Source organism: Trachinotus anak, unplaced genomic scaffold, assembly GCF_046630095.1.
Source record: "Trachinotus anak isolate AG129_WGS33_773 ecotype Australia unplaced genomic scaffold, CSIRO_AGI_Tana_v1 ptg000002l, whole genome shotgun sequence".
Lineage (NCBI taxonomy): Eukaryota > Metazoa > Chordata > Actinopteri > Carangiformes > Carangidae > Trachinotus > Trachinotus anak.
This window is the reverse complement of record NW_027273853.1, coordinates 12642035-12661004: the sequence shown is the minus strand read 5'-3', so window position 1 is coordinate 12661004 and position 18970 is coordinate 12642035. Positions and strand designations below refer to the sequence as shown.

The 18970-nt window shown below is 43.2% G+C and overlaps 1 protein-coding gene across 1 annotated transcript; it reads right to left on the bottom strand.

Annotated features, from left to right (window-relative positions):
* Positions 1-524: 524 nt before the first annotated feature.
* klf13 (Kruppel like factor 13) lies at positions 525-18950 on the bottom strand. The gene is made up of 2 exons (XM_071498806.1): positions 18020-18950; positions 525-7261 (listed from the first exon to the last, which is right to left on the bottom strand). The coding sequence occupies exons 1-2, from the start codon at positions 18495-18497 to the stop codon at positions 6942-6944; spliced, it is 798 nt and encodes a 265-aa protein (XP_071354907.1). The 5' UTR covers positions 18498-18950; the 3' UTR covers positions 525-6941.
* Positions 18951-18970: the final 20 nt, after the last annotated feature.

Sequence of the window (18970 nt, the reverse complement as noted above, 5' to 3'; positions counted from 1 at the left end):
TTAGATGTTTTTGTAAGATGAGCTAATGTAACCTACGGTAGGTTCATCTTTACTGCACAGATATGACAGTGGTATCAATCTTCTTAATTAACTTGCATCAATAAAGTGAACAAGCACATTTCCCAAAATGTCAAACTATTGATTTAACGACTCTTCTCTCCTTATACTATTAGGGTGACCAGACGTCCAGCTTTAGGCAGGACAGTCCGGATTTTCAATGCCCTGTCCGGCCGCTGTATGCTTGTGTAGCCTATTCAGCTACACAAACATCATCTTTAAACCACTCACAATTGTACTATAAATGAGAGTATACCAGAGTCCTATGTACACCATAGTAATTTATTGATATGCCGCATAATGTCCTCCTTTTTGGTGTTATGGAAATGGTCACCCTATATACTATGTTTTAGCACTTATCATTATCCTGTCATGTTCTAGTTCCTGTTCATTGTGGCCACAGTGGCCACTGTTCAGCGAAAATCACAGTGCCACCTCAACAGAAAAAGAGCACAGAACATTTTAGCTGCTTATTTTATGAATTTATTTCCAAATGTAAACTTCACTATTTCATGCATACAAGTTATGACAACATACATTATTCAACAATCTGTTATTTTTCATATTTGCATAGGACATGGTCACAATATATTGTCTAACATGTAAAAAATAATGCCATAAAAAGGTACAGCAGAGCAGCTAAGACCAGCACATTAAAAGTGTGTAAAATCCGAGGAACTGTACAACTGTAATACTTGAATGTAGTGATTTTGGTTTGCTGAGAAAAAAATAAAATGACACCTGAAGGTTAGACTGAGGTCATTGGAGAATGTACTGGCCATAGCTGAGTCAAGAGTTATTTACAGATTAGATTTTATTGGTGCTGAGAGGGAGAGCAGCACCATGGAGTCACTACAACAGGCAACTGATGGTGATGGGCAGAGGAGAAACACACAGAGGTATCCAGAGAGCAACATTACACTGAGGAGGTACATTGAGGACAAACAGGTACAGGAAACAGAATCAAAAGGCCCTTTTTAATCAAAGGGAGGTCACTGACAGCACTTTGTGCAGCATAACTTGGAGCAGACAAACCCTTTAAGGGCAAAAATATCCAAAGCTTGAGTAAAAGACTTGCTTTTTAAGCATGCTTTTATTCAGTGATGAGAAAACTGTGCTCAGTATCACTTTCGGCAGTTGAACGAGACCACATGGTCAGTGAAGGGTACTGACAGATACGGTCTGCTGATCCGCCATGCTGCATGTTCCCACTGTCTTTTACTCATTCAGAATTTGTTTGCTCGTATGATTTTATGGATTTTGTTCATTCAAGTTATATTAAAAAAAAAAAAGCTGCTTATTTGAAATGTAGAAAAAGGTCCATAATCAAGCACAACATCCATTGACCCTTACAGGACATAAAGTTGAACCCAGGGGTCCAAACTGGGTTGGGTTCAAGATTACTGCGACATTCATCTTTCCCTTCAAAGCCTTTGGTAACAACTTGTAACTGTGGAGCCTCTGATGAGCTGCAAGAACTCAAAGCTCCATCTCACTGCTCAAGAACCACTCTATCCTTTCATGGCTGTCTCTTAAACATTATCCCCACTTTAAAAAAAGGCTCAGGCCTTTGTCATGAGGGAAGACATGCTCTGTATGTCCTTAACTTTTAGATATTGCGTGTATGGTGTTCATTGGAATTGGCTTAGCCTACACAAAGAGCCTGCAGAGAAGAAAGGAGAGATTAAACCTGGGAAATGTTGACAATGAGAAACGTACCTTGTGCACAACTCACAACGTGTAAAACCTCACAGTCAAGACAGATTTCTATTCATATCCTACAAAAATGCATCGGGTCGATGTAAGCAGCACAATATAGCAAATGCAATTTTCAATCCTTTGGAATGGTTGGGCGTTCATTATCATTAAGATTGTTTATGTCAAAAATACCTGTAATAAGCCATTATACATTGCTTGAGTATTGTACAGCGAAAAAAGAAGAAGAAAAAATTAAATAACAAGAACCAAATGAAAACAAAGCTACACAATCCAAATGTTTACATTAAGCAGAAAAGAATATTTAACTTAGAACACTTGCATATCAAATATGCAGAGTTGCTTCATTAAATCCTGTACATAACATAAAAACATGTCACACTTTATAAAACTGTACAAGTTTGTTAAATGTCTGATAATAGCTAGTTTTTTTTTTTCTTTTTATCCTCATCCTCTGTATCATCTTTATGAAGTTACCATTAGGGTTTTGGCACGCAATTGCATCAATCATGCTTTTATATCGAGATCAGTCACAAAGATTTCATGTGAGATGGTCTTATCAGTGATATATTCATGTAATTAATATGAACTTTTTAAATAAGATTAATGTTAGTTCTTTACATACTAGGCAACAATCAGTTCTCTTTAATGTATTGTACAATTAGAAGAAGAAAAATATTGACTGGTACATTGTTAGCATCTTGTAGAAACCTTGTATTTCATTGTTTGTCGTTGTTTGAAGTCCTTGTTGAAGACTGGGAATACAATCGTGAAGTTGTATTAAAAAATTATGAAACGCCAAAGTTACATACGCGACAAATATATAAACCAAGACAAATATGTGGAGCTCAATGGGGAAGGGATCGTTTAAATATTTTTGTAGCATAAAGTAATAAAAATATGCTCTTATTTATTTTTTTTTTTTCTGGAAAGATTACATTTTGAATCTATAAGGATGTGCAGGACCCTGACAACATGGGATGATTATATAAAATGTAGCCCAGTGTTTTTGTTTTGTTTCATTTTTTTTTTTACAGAAAAAGTCTCTCTTTCTTTCCTTCTTCATTCAAGTAGGGACAAACAAAACCACCAGTTATTTGTGCTACTCATCAAGCAAACATAAGCTACATGATGGATGCTTTGAAAAGATATGAAGGTACAACAAAAGTCAACTATTTCGAGAGGTATGATTTTTGAAAAATATACAAGCTTAAACATTTTATATGAGACAAAAAAAAGCAATAATAAAAATTATGACTACATTGCTAACTCACAATGCTGTGGTCTCTATTCTTATGGAAAACTTTTAAAACAAACAATCTAAATAATAAAGAAAAGAAATCACTCCATCAGAAATCAGCGTACATGGAGGTCAGGAAGTTTCCTTTTCTTATCGTGACTCAAAACAATCCTTTCATTTTCTGACTTTTGGATAACAGGTTACCTGCAATGACCTGTATCCTGACATCAACAGAGTATTAAGTGTTTCTGATTAAAGGGGTGAACCCCAATTAATAGGGTTAAAATGATGTTATTTAAGCAATAATGGTGCCTATAAACAGCCTGGCAAAAACAGTCAACCTTAATGCTGTGATAAATTCAAATGAACTGCTGAAATGACCTGAAGACAATGGAAAAAAAAAAATAAAACAAAAGAACAGACTATATACCTTTCTCCAGAGAGGTTAATAATTATTTGACAACAAAAGCAAGTACAGTAAAAATGGACAATGTACAAAACTGTGTTCAATGGCCTTTTGTGTTGAATTATTCAAGTAGATTTGGTACAGTGAGAATATAAGTTATGAGACTCTGCCTCTGGAGGCCTATATGTCACTGGAGCAGTCTGGATGGATGGATAGACTGGGATGTTTACACAGTCTCAGTCAGTTTGTTTTCAGATGGTAGGAGCTTCCTGTTGCCTACTGTACAGCAAGTCCACCGACACTAATGGTCAAGGGTCTTTAAAGGGGCATTTCACTTCACTGAAAGCAGTGTCCAGAGTGCCCAATGCTTACTAAGGCGTATAGCAGGACTGTTGAATGTTATGAGGACATACTAGGCAGGAGCTGGGCCCGTACAGAGGCGTTCCTGTGTTTCCAGTGTGGTCGGACACTGACCAGCAGTGAGCACTAAGCACCCAGGAACACCGTGGGAGGCTGGCAGACATTTGTGTGCAGCAACTGATGTTAAAACAAAATCCACAAACTGTCCCATATCTGCTTTGCGGATGTCGACCCTGAGGTAAATGTGCAGATTATGGATTAAGAAGTGATTCATGAAACCTGCTTGAGGGTGAGCCACTCAGATATTTTTTTTTTTTCTGCAAGAGAAACTTACACTACAAATCAAGTCAAAAAAAAAAGCCATGGATAGAATAGATACCACAAAAAGCTGCTCAACAGTAATTTGAAGAACTTGTTTGTGAAAATCAGAGTTTTTTTTTTTTTTTTTTCAGAAATGGAAAAGTAAAACCCTCTCAGTGCTTCTTCCACTGAGAGCTGCTGATCAGTGGCATTCAAAGTGTCATCTTGCAGCCTTGAAACTTACTTTACATCTTACAGAGGGTTGTTTTTTTTTTTTAACATGTGGTGTTTTGAGGAAACTACTGCATTCGATCTAAATAAGGGATGTTTTCTTTCTGGAGGATGTGACAGAGCTGATTCTTCACAGCTTTAAAGAGAGATGGCTGCTGCAGAGACTGAGGGACAAGGCCTGCCATTCATGAACTTACACCTGCCAGACCGCCTCAAAAACCCCTCTACACTCGTTGGGCGAAGTTGTTAACATGCATATAGTGTGAAGCACGGGACTGCAGGGCGAGAGTGGGACGACTTGTTGGTAAGATGAAGCTAGCACATGCAATTCATGATGACAACAGTCTGGAGGGGTCTGACAGGACCACACTACATGGATGAAACTCTTTCCAACTGTAGCGCTGAAGCATTAAAAGAAAATGTAGGCATAACACAGACTGGCGGGGCTGCAGCAGTTTTTATAGTGGTGCCCGTTTCCATGGAAGGTTTACTGTGCCTTTTGCCTGACTTATTGAGGCATGTCTGTCTAGAAAACACAAGTCAGCTTTCTCACGGGACATCTGAGCTTCACAGGCAGGACAACGTGAGGCTGGTGAGCACTGCACTTTGCTGATATGTTCATTTTGGTTCAGATGTTTTTACAACAGTTTAAAAGCCCCCTTGTTGCGAGAGAGAAGTTTGAAAGCAGCTGTTTGAGTGATTGGGTTCATTTGGTGTGAATTTGGAGCGACGTTTTCCTTGGCATTGTGAAATCTGACTCTCCAGAAGGAGCAGTGGATTTCTCCCTGTGCTTAGGATGGAGTTGGGTACATCCCACCCACATTGCCAGCATTGTCTAGGTAGTACTGTTGTTCATACACTTCTCTTTCTACTCTTATCCTACAGGTTGGATCAAACCACTAATTACAGCCATTTTTCCGCTCACAGTCCCTACAGTTGGAGGGAGGAAGGGAGTTGGGGGAAGGAGGTGGGGGGGGGGGGGGGGGGGGGGGGGGTTGTCTGCGGCTGGGTGTCTCCTCCTCTGTGCTGCTCAGCTCATGATAAACCTCTCCTCTTTTATCAGGACCTGCCCCCTCTTGTCTGTCTTTTGCAGATAGCTGCTTTGTTCACTCTGTGTTCCACCATGTTGCAGCCCAGCCCAACACTCTGCCCCGCACTCTGCCTGACACTCTGGCCTACTTTTGACCCCCAAAGTTAGGTGACCTTATGCAATTTGGCAGGTTTGGAGCATCACCACTCTCTGACAGGACAGGTAGAGCCAGATGAGTGAGGGAGGACTCCCTGGAAATGGCATGTTAGCCCTCCTTCTCCTGCGGGCTGTGAATAGCTTCTTGTGGGATGCAGCTGTTTCCTCCAGGGAGGCCACAAAAGGCAGAGGCAGGAGGAGGGAAGTGAGCAGGCTGTCTGGCTCTACCTGTGATACTGCCAACCACCAGCCCCAGGCCTAAATGAAGGGTGGCTTACAAGACTGAGTAGAAAGCTTTCTTTCACTCTTGTCTTTGGTACTTTTTCCTATGTGCTTGCGAGAGGGATAAACATTGTTTCAACTAAAGTCCCTTTGTGTCCATTTTGTGTGAAATACTGGCTGATGATACAGCACTTTTATTTAAAAAAAAAAAAAAAAAAAGCATGAACAGCTGCTTTGAAACTTAACTGTCTCTATTTAAAGGTTCTAAAGTTTCTTCAACTGAGTATATTTATAAAAACTATTCACCCAATATAATCCCGATCCTCCCACAGTGCAGATTTACACAGTATATTCTGCACACTGCTGTTGAATGAAATACATATTTAACCCAGTGTAATGGCAACTGAATATTAACATTACAGTGGAGGAATAGATGTATTTTGTTTACTGAGGCGAGGGTTTGGGGACCGATTTCATAACACACAGCATTTACATTACATATGAATCCCCAGAACACCAGGGAGAACAGAACATGAGTGTTGTTGTACGATTGACCGTATGACCATAGGGCTAGTTTCCTCGGATGTGAAAATCAACAAAAAAAACAAAGAGTGCAAATTGTGTTGAGTGTAAGGCTGCTATATATGTACTGTATGTTTCTCTTCACCGTGTTCATTCTTTCAAGCTAACAAGGCCATCCCTGAGCAGGGCGTAAAATTCAACCCCTGTTGAATTTCAGAGTAAAGTGATGAGTATATTGTGCAGTCAATGTGAGTACTGTTAAGTACTGTGGTATTACAGAAATAGCAACTGTCTTCAATCCTGAGGTGTGTGTGTACCCCTTCTCCTCACCTGTTCAAAAAATAAAGAAAAACAAACAAACAAAAAAAAAATTGATAAGACTTGTCAGGGTGTCTTTTCTTTTTCTTCCAAACCTTGTTTAGCTGACTGCGAACGTACATTGGACAACTAGCCATCATCAGAAGCTAAAAAAATACAGACATATGGTACAGAATGTAAATATTGCCATCTGGGAAAGGCATTACCTTCTTTTAGGATCACACATGTAATTGCACTACAATAAGCAGTTATGTACAGTATGGTACACCACAGCAAGCGCAGGAATAGCAAAGGGGGGGTTGCTGACAACTGTGCAACACAAGTGTTATGAGAAAAACACAGGCCTCGCAGGTCGGAGGCGGAAAGTGCGACTGGGTTTCAGTTTAAGGCGAGTTGGCTGGGCTGAGGGTGGGGCTGAGGGTGGGGCTGGAGGCATCTGAGCGGCTGTAGTCGCTGAGGGAGCTGGGACGTGTTGTGTTGCTGCTGCTGCCGCTGCTGTGAGGCCTCTTCAGCATGCCAGGCTGGAAATCTGAGTGGCGCCGGGCGTGCTTCATCAGGTGGTCGCTGCGCATGAAGCGCTTGTCACAAAGAGGGCACCCAAACTTCTTCTCCCCCGTGTGGGTGCGGTAATGGCGAGCCAGCTCATCGGAGCGAGCGAACTTCTTACTGCAGTCTGGCCAGGTACACGGGAAAGGCCGTTCTCCTGCAAAACCGAAAAGGAAGCAGAGATGTCGGTGTATAATCACACAAGCAGCACGGCTATAAGGACCATATCAGTCTTTTTTGTCCTATTTACCAGTTCTACAGATTATAGGCTGGACATGTTTTTCAAATATCTGGGTGTGTTTTCCAGGCCCTCCAAACAGACATGATTTTCCACTGATTTCAATCTGATATGAAAATCAAATTGCAAATATTGTGAAAAGATCTGCACTATGATGTATTTCCTATTTAAAGTCTTCACAAGCTCATTTTAACACTGTACTGAAATAAATGGGAGCTGATGGCTGCTTGAAAGGCTAAACAAGACAATCAAAATGCAATTAAAAATCTAAAAAAGGGACTTTACTCAAGAGAATGGTGGGCAGGAATGTAAAGTATATGCGATTTGAGTTAAATGGGCCAAAACATGCTCAATTCACCTTAAATGCTTCAGTTTTTCGGTGCTGTGTACAATGGGAATCACATAGACTTTTCAGAAGCACTGATAGTGTCAGTGAGTGTAACATGAAACAAATGAAACTCATTGATGTGTTGTTACTGTTGCCCTCTGATCACAAAACTGCTACCATGCCATACCATAGTGACTCATCATGAGATGTTTACAGGTTAACAAGTCATGAACACCGTCATACACGGCAAGCAGACACTTTTCCAAAGAAGACAGGTCCTGCTGAACAAGACTGTGCTGTTTTCTGTACATAGTTGACTCTGAGAGTCATCAAGGAATAACGATTGCAAGATTACTGCTGGGTCTGACGGGCCAGTGAGGGGAACGATATCAGAAACCACCAGACGTTTTCAAAATATTAAAAAATGTGAGACAAGAATGCTGTAGTGAGCCATGGGACCTGGGGTAAATCACCTAAAAATTGGCGCTGTGCTCAAGGAGCAGACACAGTTTAATTATCTAAGCTCCAGATGCTAATCACACTCACAATGGTTGCCCAGCCCATTTTCCAACATGCAACTATCTGTGACTCGGCACATGGGAAATTACACCCTCCACCCCCCACCCCCCTCCCCACCCCTCCATTAGGCAATAAAAGTGGGCTTTGACACAAATATACTCAAAGCCAGATGGTACTATATATCTTGTGGTTTCCTTCTATTCTGATGTGGAAACAGTGTACACGGAGCCTGAATGTAGTGTTCTGCATCCACTGGCCAATATGTCTAATACTGTATTCATTTAGTTCCATTTCACTGAGTTTCTGCCTGACAATAGCTACATCAAGAATTCTAATTTTACCAGCGTGACCTTGCAGCACTATAGCAAAGGGCAGGACGTATTCTTTCAATGTTATGGTTCTTTTCTGAGAATAAGAATAATCAATCTTCTTGTAAGCTCATATGCCAAGGAGTCTTGGTATGAAAAGGAATAGACGATGAGATGCGTTAATGTTTATTGGTGGTATGACAAATGAGCACATAAGAGCAGGACCTGCCAAATACTTTCTTTGTTCCTTGGCTTCCCTCAGGGCCACAATGGAAACAGTGCTGTTCAGCATCAAACAGTCATATGCTACCTGATACCAGGGAGTCTCAAAAACAAGAACTCAGTGCAAAACTAGTCTCAGCAACCCCCCCACCCCATACTGCATGGTTACAAAACATGTAGACAGACAGAGCAAGTCTAGACAGCCCGGTCTGTGTTCCTGCCTGTGACGCCTCACCTCAGCTCCAGACAAACTCAGTCAGCCCTGCCCACTACAGTTCCTTAGGGTTCATACACAGCTCAGCGTAAGTAAACTTTGTAACCGACATATAGATATTTGCATATTGCACACACCACCCTTTTCTTCTTTTTTTTTGCCAATTCTCTGTACTGTTCTCACTCTCCTGCTAAAGTTAACACAAAAAGGAAACACATTCATCTGTCCTGCATGCCCTGATGTTAGAGTTACAATTCATATTCATTTGACCTTCATACATCCTGGATTACACCCTCCTTGAAGCACAGCTCTGGCAGAGGAGAGAGGCAGTGTAACTTTTAGGGCAATCATCTCTTTGAAGAGACTCATGATAGCCTGATTTCATACCTTATTAGCAAGAGAAGCGGCCTCTGTTGCCACCTGGCACTGCAAAATGAGTTACTGGCTAAAAAAGAAGAGCTAAGCTCTGCAGGCTGCTTAAGGCTAAATAACCAGTGTAACAGATCCAACAACATTAATATTTAACCAGACACCAGAGAGCTCGACTGAGATATCCAGTCTAACGGCCCTTATACAGAAATGCAGTCATAGTGGAAGCATCAGGTATCCTACATCAACTCACTGAGACGCATCAAATTATATACAGCTCCATGACTTCTTAGAAAATGCAGCATTAACTGATGCACTGCCCACCTCACGCTAAACTGCTTTTGGCATTTAGGTCAACAATATGAATATGCATTTAAATCCTGCTGCTTCAATGTAAGCCTTAGAAGATTCAGTTGCACAAAGAGAAAAAGAATCACGTAATGTCCCAATTAATTGCCGTGCTTGTTTCATAACATGAGGATTGGGAGGTTTAGGGAACAAAGACTTTGATCCTGAGTGGAAACCATGATAGGGGCTATTACCCTGTTGTGGTAGGAGGATGTCACTCTCCATGATATTTCAATAGACTGCAGCTATTACTCAGCATCTCTGATGAAAAAAGAATGCAGCAAGCTACTCTCCTTACCCTGCTGTTCTTCCCATCTAGTCCCAGTGTTGTAACGGCAGGGCCGCTGCCAGGCCCCACCGATTGGTTATCCCATCTCTGGCAGAGCGCCACATCCAGGGTGTGGTTTGTCTTTCTCAGAATGTGTCAGTTGCAGAAGGCGAGGTGGAGTGGGGGTGGGTGGGTTTGAGGGGCGTAATGAGGGAAGCTTTTCCCTAACGAACATAGTGACCCAGTTACCCGTAAAGTGAGTTACATCACGCACGCAAACTGTACCTCTGCTAAGCACTAGTGTCCCCCCTCCAAGGCGATGCGATTATGTCACAGGTACTCTTGTTATATAATTGTTCTCTCTGAGGCCACTGGGTCAGTAAATAAACAGCTCATCTCTGCTCCTCTCCCTCCACCCTCCTCTCATTCATATCTAAGAAGTTTGGCTCCCCGGTTTCTGCAGAAATGGCTACGGGAAATGGAATCTGTCTCCCTGGTGTAAAGGGATGCTGTCTGTGAAGGCGAGATCAAATCTCTTTTTGACGTGAGCAGCAGCACAGTCAACTCAACTCAACTTGGTCACCTGCTCCAACAACAGCAACCAGTATTTCAAACAAGAGTAGATAACATTCCTGGTGTGTCCTCAGGCATGGGCCAAACTCACACAGTGTACAGCTAAAACCTCTATGTGAGCCTGTCATAAGAGAGATTGAGTAAATAGCTCTGCAGGGTGAGAAGGGTGAAAAAAATACAGCCCCTGTGGATACATCAGAGATCACCTTGAAGTTAACTTTGTTCTGCCTGCACGTTGAGAACCAGAACAGGAAATATCTTTTACAGCGCTCAGAACAACAACAATGTGCACATGAAAACCCGTATGGACTTTTACGCGCAAACAGCTAGACAAAGGGAAAGTAAGGCTGGAGACAGAGTGTAGATCACAGGTCATTAGAGTTGGAGCTACCTCACTTCAGTGCTGGCTCAGTGGCACAGCCAGCTTGGCAACATGAAATGAGAGAGACACCACTAACTCCAGTGGTAGGGCTCAGCGCAATCCTGTAATTTTGTTGCATGTTTACAACAGACTATGACCTGTAACCAACCAGGAGCCAGCTATGCTGCCAGGAGACATCCATTCATGGGATTTTGGGTAATACTAAAATGACTGCTGAGTCCTTGATCAGCATAAACCACTGGAGCAGACAGGGTTAACCCAACTGTGGCTGGCCTCTCCCTCCACATGCACCATTACATACCAAGATGATATAAACACAAGCATGTGTGTGCAGAACAATAAATATACATTAAGGCTTTTGCAGCTCCCCTTTTCATTGTTTACACAGCAGTATATATGCAGGCTTTGCTTGTGCAAAAATAACAACAAAGGCTCACAAAATTCTGCGGTCTGTAGAAAAGGAAAAAAAAAAAAAGACACTGCTTGATTTGAAACACATCTGAGATCAGAACAACTGTTTACGTGGCTGTTTGTCTATGAAAAATTGACTCAGTGGGAGAGGAATCAAATTACAGAGAAAATCAGTCAGTTAAAACATGTTTTCTCAAAAGCTCCATTCAGAATTTGTTGCAAACAAGAATAAGTCGTGTCTGCAGGAGCAACAAAGGACCCTCGGGTGGGTCAGGTACTCGTGATGAGGGCCAGCTCAAACTTGTCAGGAGAAAACTCAGAAAACAGAGAGCATTTGATCTATGATCATCTTTTGTCTTTATTGTAAGGAACCTTGCTTGACGTTGAATAGTCGGGCTCCCCTTGTGGGCCTATAGCTGTCAGGTTGTGAACAATAGCAGCAGCCTCGCTCCCAGTGGGAGAGGCACTCCTGTAATGCATTTCAATCAGACAGGCTGTGCGTACTAACCGTAACTCACTCCCCTTGGTCTGCACTGCACAGGGCTATTGACATTCACCCGAAGACATGCAGCGGGGGTCGAGTGTGACTGTCTGATTCCTGCACACACTTAGCTATACATTACTTCATCCCCTTAACTCTTTAAGGGAAAGGCTGGGATAGCTTGCCTGCATTGACCAGCTCATCACATTTGCCTCAATTAGTTAGAGTGGGCACTCTCTCTCAGCCTTGAGTGCATTCTAAAACAACCTGCAGCCTTGATATGTTGCAGGCGGCCTCCTTATCTTTTAAACCCTGGTTAACTATGGAAATGCAAACAGCTGCAGCCATTAATGTCTGTTTACCGTTGGTCCGTATAAGCAGGTGGGAGCAGGGATGCCCTATCATCCATGACTCTCACTCACACACTACAATGTCAGCTCATTCCACTGATGGAGTCTGACACTATAGCTCATGAGAGATGGACATGCTTACTACCCGGTGCCAAACAAAGAGCTATAGCCCTGCTAGACCCTGAGAGGCCTCACCACACTGCGATAAGAGGAGATAAAGGCTGTAGATATTGCCAGCTGTCCCAGTGTATACTTGATACTCTGATGGTAAGTGGAAGAGAAATATTTTCATGTCTCACAGGGAAAATGATTATGGCCTCCTTCCCCCTAAGACTGAACAAAATACTTCTTATGTTGTGCCGAGGACCACACCCCAGTGTGTCGTGGTCTGCCACAGTCTGATTTATCGCACAGAGAAAGGGGACACACCTTACACACTGTAGGGAACATAAACAGCCCAGCAAGAGACAAAACACTCCCCCTGACATTAGCTCCACAGCGATTTTCAGCCAGTCCTCTCTTATTCAAGCTGTGCTGAACACAACACAGTGGTCACAGTCAGAGTCTAACTCACAGGATGGGACCCTGTGAGTGCCAGGCTGACAGGGGTGTTCTCTGCTGCAGAGGTCACAGCCCTTCAAACGTTAATCAGATTAGCTGCAGATGCAGTTGAATAAATGACCTACATCAATGGAGGGCATTGACAGTGAATATCCCAGTATCTAACCCCACCCCCACCCTGCCACACTGTATATTCTCTGTCTTTGTGCTGCAGAACCCCCCTTTGCATGTGAGATTCGGTTGGCGGTTTTTGAACAGTAGAGGCAAAAAATGCACAAATGTTCCACAGGTCTGTATCCCTCTCTTCCTGCCGCTGGTAATCAACACCACGCCACAAGCCGTGGCCGGAGCTTGGCCTCGCAACACAACACGCTTCAGCACCTATTTTGCTTTGCAGGCTGGAGAAGGCTGGGAGGGGCTGGTGGGGGAATAGACAGAGTAGCTTTTATAGTAGTACTCCAGAGCTAACTAAAGAATACATGAGCCCTGTGGGCCATTGAAAGCAGCACAGCCAGGGAACCACCTGACAGGGGCCTTTCAGTATTATGAGTGTCCACCATGCATGCTTAGCTGCTTCATCACAGTTAAATCAAGTTTATATTCCAATATTAGTGATGAGCTATCCTACAGTCAGCTTTACATGTCCACATGTAGGATAGCATATGGAGAGTGCGTGCACCAGAACACGCCTTGGTGATGTCTTTCATGGAGTAGCAACGCTGCACCAGAGGATTAGAACAAGATGGTGGCTCCACTTTGGTTGTATTTACAACCCAGGGATCAAGTAGATTTAACTAATACCTTGTTTCCACTGCACATACTATACTGTACTGCTACATATGGGCTAACCAGATTTCATTCACATTGTCTTATCTCACAGCGAGAGCAAAACCTCCGAGGCTTTACTTAGGCACAGAGTGCTTTAAGCTACATAGACAATGTTAACATGTTCACACTGACAATGCTAACACGCTCACAATATGCAGGTAATACTGTATGTACTGTGTTAACCGTTTTTATTTAGTGTGTTAGCATGCTAACACTTGCTAAGTAACACTAAACACAATGCGCGTCTGAGGTTCAAATTAATGCCATTACTTTTTGCTGGCTGCACTAAAGGAAAAGTCACATGATCGCCAAAGTCATTAGGATTCATGACTGTCTATAACCTCATGGCAATGCATCCCATAGTTGTTAAGATATTTCAGTCTCCATGTGGCGGACTGCCCCACACCACTAGCATGGCTAAAAACATATAACTTGTAGGATCACCAGTGTGGAGACAAATGGAAACTGTTGAACATCTCCTGGCTGAGGAGTCACCTTTTTATTATGTCAGGAGAAATATGGCTCAACTGGGAGGGATGGTGGAAATCCTGCCGTGTGGCATGTAGACAGACTAACCTCTTGTGCCCCAGTAGAGTTTTTGCATATTGCTGTGCCAAGGTCAGGCTCAAGTAAGAGCAGGAAAACCCCATCTCCACCCTGCTACCTCATCACTGCCACCAGCCACACAGGAACACTGTGCACTCTGTGTAGCAGTGCAGCCAAATATAAAACCACTGGCAGAGATGCAGTATATATAATCAGAGACTCCTGTGTCTTTTTTCCATGTGGAATTTGGGATAATTTCACGTTTAAAAAAGTGTCATTAACCACAGTTATTTGACCAAAAATAGAAAGCATGCATGAATAACTGGATCTACATGGCAGTGGAACTGTGCTGCCAGGTGGTGCCACTTATTTTTTAGGACAGACAGTAAAAGGCTTTACAGCCATCTCACAGTATTAGAGGTACCCCCAGCATAACACAAAAGAGGTCCAGACAAAACGTCAAACCAACTGTAAAATATGTCATTAGGCTCTTTGTCTTTGAGAAATATTGACCCTGTTCCTCCCGGTGATTCAAATAGTTTTCGAATAGGTCTTGCACACTGACAAGATGGCCTTTTGTGAGGCCCAGTTGTGGGGGGGGGGGGGGGGGGGGGGGCACAGAAGACTCGAGCTGTTCTTTCTGAAGAAGACATGACTTGTAATGAGCTTGTCAGGGGCCATCTCTCCTTTGGATATGGCAGTCTGCATGACATGACCAAAGCAGAGTAATGAGGCTTCACAGAGAACACCGTGTACTCAATGACCGCGAGACACCTCTTGGGAAAGTGGGTCTTCATCGTTAAGAGTCCGTTATAGAATATCAAAAAAGAACGAATGAAGAGAGACCAATTGGTGCTGAGAATTTCCCTGAGGAAGAATCAGAGGCCGTCGCCTTCATGGTCTCCGTCTGTTTCATTTGACTATAAAATTGAGATTATCTGTACATCAGCATTATATGACTGCATTCTCCTTACTGCAGGATAAGTATATACCAGAGAAAAGCCCCACCTCCCACACCAGGACATCAGACAAATGCTGTCTGGTGACCTTAGACACCCCTAAACTGCTGTGGATTCCTCGCCATCAAACTCAGTGCAGTATAATGAGCTATTTAAATTCAGCGTGTTCTCCCATCACGAACTGTGTTTGAAAAGAAACCTAAAATGAAACCACTGAAGAGACCCTTAACCAGGAACTTTTTAATACACAGGATAATCCCCAGGTCTTGCTGCGGACAGAAAAGTCCACGGTGAGGTTTGTAAATGATCCTGAGTACATTGTTTCCTTAAAAACACATTGGTGCTGAGTTTTTAAATGCTTTGAGCACTGTAAATGAACTTTTATTCCCCTCCATAGCCCTGGAGTGGCATCAAAAGTCTCATTAGAAGAGCTATCAAAACATAGGGTAAAAAAAAAACCCTGAAACTATTTCTATAGCGGAGGTAATCATTACTGCTGGGTGAAGTTCACTTTGAGCTTGTAATGGGACTGATTTTTTTATGTACTGTAGACATTGCACAAGAAATACAATGCAGCTCAGGTTTCAGCTCCTCTTACACTCTGACAAATCACACACAGAAGGGCTGCAAAAGCTGGGATCATGAGGCTTTGGGCGTAAGAGAAGTCAAATGAGGACGCCTCGTCCCTAGCTCTTTGTTTAGTGTCTATAACAGTGTTTCCCCCCTCAATTAGATAGTGGTGTTTGGCTAGGACTGACTGGGCTGGGATCCATTCTCTCTTGACTCTGCTAGTAGGGGCTGAGGGGAAGCACACTGCCAGAGTCTGGCTCTATGAAAGCACTGCAAGCAGCCTGGCTGAACTCAGATGACCCACATTCTGGGACTATCCAATCAAATAAGCAGAGAGAGTCATTATTATCAGAATTTATGGGACACAAACCAATCGTGAAGCCAGACGCCGGAGTATATCCAAACAGAAAGGCAGGCGAAAGGAAACGCTTAATAGGCAAAGAGACAAGGGCTGGGCTAATATGGAGCAATAAAACTGCACTGAAAACACATGGTTGGGGCTGCAGGGAAGTGCACTGTGTGCTGGAAGCTGGCACACTGAGAGCGCTGCTGCAAGTTTGGCTGAGACAAGGCCGCTCAACTGAGATGACTCACGTTTTGTGACCATCCTCATTATCAGAAATTATAGGGCACAAACCAATCGCAAAGGCAGACACATGAGTGTATCCCAAAAGAAAGGAGGCTTAATGAGCAAAGAGACGAGTGCAGGGCTGATAGACTGTAATAAAACAGCACTAAAACACACTGCGCAGAGGACACACAGGAACTTAATATTAGTATTATGGAACCTTACTTAGCGTACATATATATGTCACAGCTGTCAGCACAAAGCTGCAGCTGATGAATACAAATGGACAAAAACACAGCATACGAACACTGGATTATCCACCATCTACAAGAAAAAGCATCACATAACAGGCCTATAGTGTCTTATAGAGTGCACTTGCATTTTTTACGTTAGGCTTTATTTCAATGGCACATGGCATCCATATGAAATTCATGTATAGGATAATAAATCAAGTGATAAAAGGAAATGGACCAATCACAAAGCCAGAAAGGGGAGCGTATCCCAACAATAAGGCAGGATTAAAAATAAAAAGCTTTATAGGCAATGAGACAAGAATTTACCACTGAGAAAAGGATATGTTATGTTTGAGACAACTAAAGGGTGAATTGTGCAAGAAGGTGTCCCACAAATTTAGACTTTTGTGCTGAGTTGAGTGTTTTTCTTGCACATGTTTCTATAGAACCTATAAGGCTCAAATATATGTGTCAAATTCATACAAGGCGTTTCTTGTGTGTTCCAGAAAGGTTTGTTTTGTTTCTGGTCTGTCTGTCAGGCATGCTGTGTGTGTGTGTGTGTGTGTGTGTGTGTGTGTGTGTGTGTGTGCGTGTGCGCGTGTGCGCGTGTGCGTGAAGAATGAAGGATAGGGAAGAGGGAGTGTGAGCTGCAGTCTACAGAGCTGAAGCTCCTCAGTCGAGGCTCAGCTAGCTGAGTCTGTTGCTGGCCAGATCAGCTGGCAGTCTGTCTAGTGGGGGTGTGGCACATCACAACAAAGGGCTCTGGGCAGACGGACGACTGCACAGCCCTTATCAACCCCCCAATTTGAGTCCATCTACATCTTTTCCCCCCTCTCTGTAGCCTATCCTGCGGAATGCAAAGCGCAAACATGGAGGTATGGTCCTTCAGGAAGGTCAAACGTAACAGGCTGCTGACCTGGAGCGCATTTGATAGCCTTTCTCTCTGCAGTGTGACGGTACACTGAAGTCTACCGGATTGATCTTGAAAACTTTTCTTTGCATGCCCACATTAGCGCACACTTTGACCTATTCTGTGATGTTCACACTGCATGCCTTCGAAGGATTTTATTATTATTATTATTATTTTTAATTTTCTCACGTTCCCATGAAACAAACCAAACTTTACGTGAATCAAGGCTGGAAATCTGATGCGTGTGATTTGTTCCTGCATTTGCACTGCAGTTTCGGTTTGTACACACTGTCCAATGCAGGCGGGGGGCTGCAAGAGGAAAGCCGTGACAAAGCTCGGAGACTTGAGTGGGAGTGGCACTATTTTCGACCCCCCCCCCCCCCCCCCCCCCCCCGAAATTAAAAGGACATTTCGCAAAGTTCATACAACTTAATGGAACAATGCGATTATTAAGCTATGAACCAAATTTGGCCTCAGTGCGCTGCGTGCGCTGGCTGTTTCCATTTAGGGTGGATCCGTTAATATTTACACATATGACTCGATGAAACACAGCAGTCAGTCACCTTCCTCTGTACAAATATCGGTTTGAATGTAAGAGAAACCACACTTCTTTTTTTTTTTTTTTATCAGTATTCTCAGTTTTAATAATCCCATCCGTTCTCATATCGACAAGGGAACCGCAATAAGTCATGTTCACAGCAACAAACATTTGCATCCAATGAAACTGACCTGTGTGTGTCCTTAGATGCGCTTTGAGGTGGGATGATTTGCCATAAACTTTTTCACAACCTGAATAGTGGCATTTGTGCTTTTTCTGAGGTGATTCTTGCTCAGTTCGACCTCTCGATCTTTTGCCTCTTTGTTTGAGCGAAGGATCGGAGATGGTGGTAGGTGTGGCAGAGTTTCCATCATCTGCGAGGTTCGGCATGCTCTCATCCTTTATTTTTGCCTGCTCGGCAACATTGTTGGGAGTCTGCTGGTTAAAATCCGCCAGAATCCGCGCCACCACAAAAAGAGAGGAGTTGTCTTTCACCAGAGGCTCTTTGATTTCCTCTCCGTTCTTAGAGGAGGATGGGATTTCTGGTTTAATCTCCCTATTCCCTTTAGGAGCGTGAACAATTGCACGACTGGACATTGAAACAAGGCACTCTGCTGCAAAGTGATCCATTTTGTCTTTGAAACAGCCCCCTCTGCTTCTTAATGACATTCACAAAAACAAAAATGAAAATAAAATAAAACGATGGCGTGTGGGGGGGGGGGGCCGGGGGGCGGAGGGGGGGGTGAGAAAAAAAAAAAAGTAGTTGTTCCGTGGTTCCCTTTGTGCGGTGGTGAGGAAGAGGAGGAGGAGGAGGAGGAGGAGGTCGTGCTCATCAGAGAGAAGTGACTTTAGGATCTTACCCGGCTTTCCAATATCATCAACATCCTGTGAGAGAAACGCCTCGGACAAAAAAAAAACAAAAAAAAAAAACGCAGACACCCCCCCCTCTCTCAGATACACACAGAGAGAGAGAGAGAGAGAGAGGAACGAAGAAACCCAAAGTCTTTGTTTAGTGCAACGACGCTGGTAACAGGAACTCTAGAAACTTGGATGTCTTCACTCCCATCGCGGCTTCAAACACTCTCCAGCACAGTGAGTGTGTCTCCTGAGCGCCTGTTCCTGCTGGTCGTATCCTTGCTGGG

Bases quoted from the DNA above. Each gene is read 5' to 3' on its own strand.
- klf13 (XM_071498806.1), bottom strand. From the start codon at position 18,497: ATGTCATTAAGAAGCAGAGGGGGCTGTTTCAAAGACAAAATGGATCAC. The intron at 7,262-18,019 runs GTCAGTTTCATT...TCGGTTTTGCAG, and splicing joins GCATCTAAGGACACACACAG to GAGAACGGCCTTTCCCGTGT.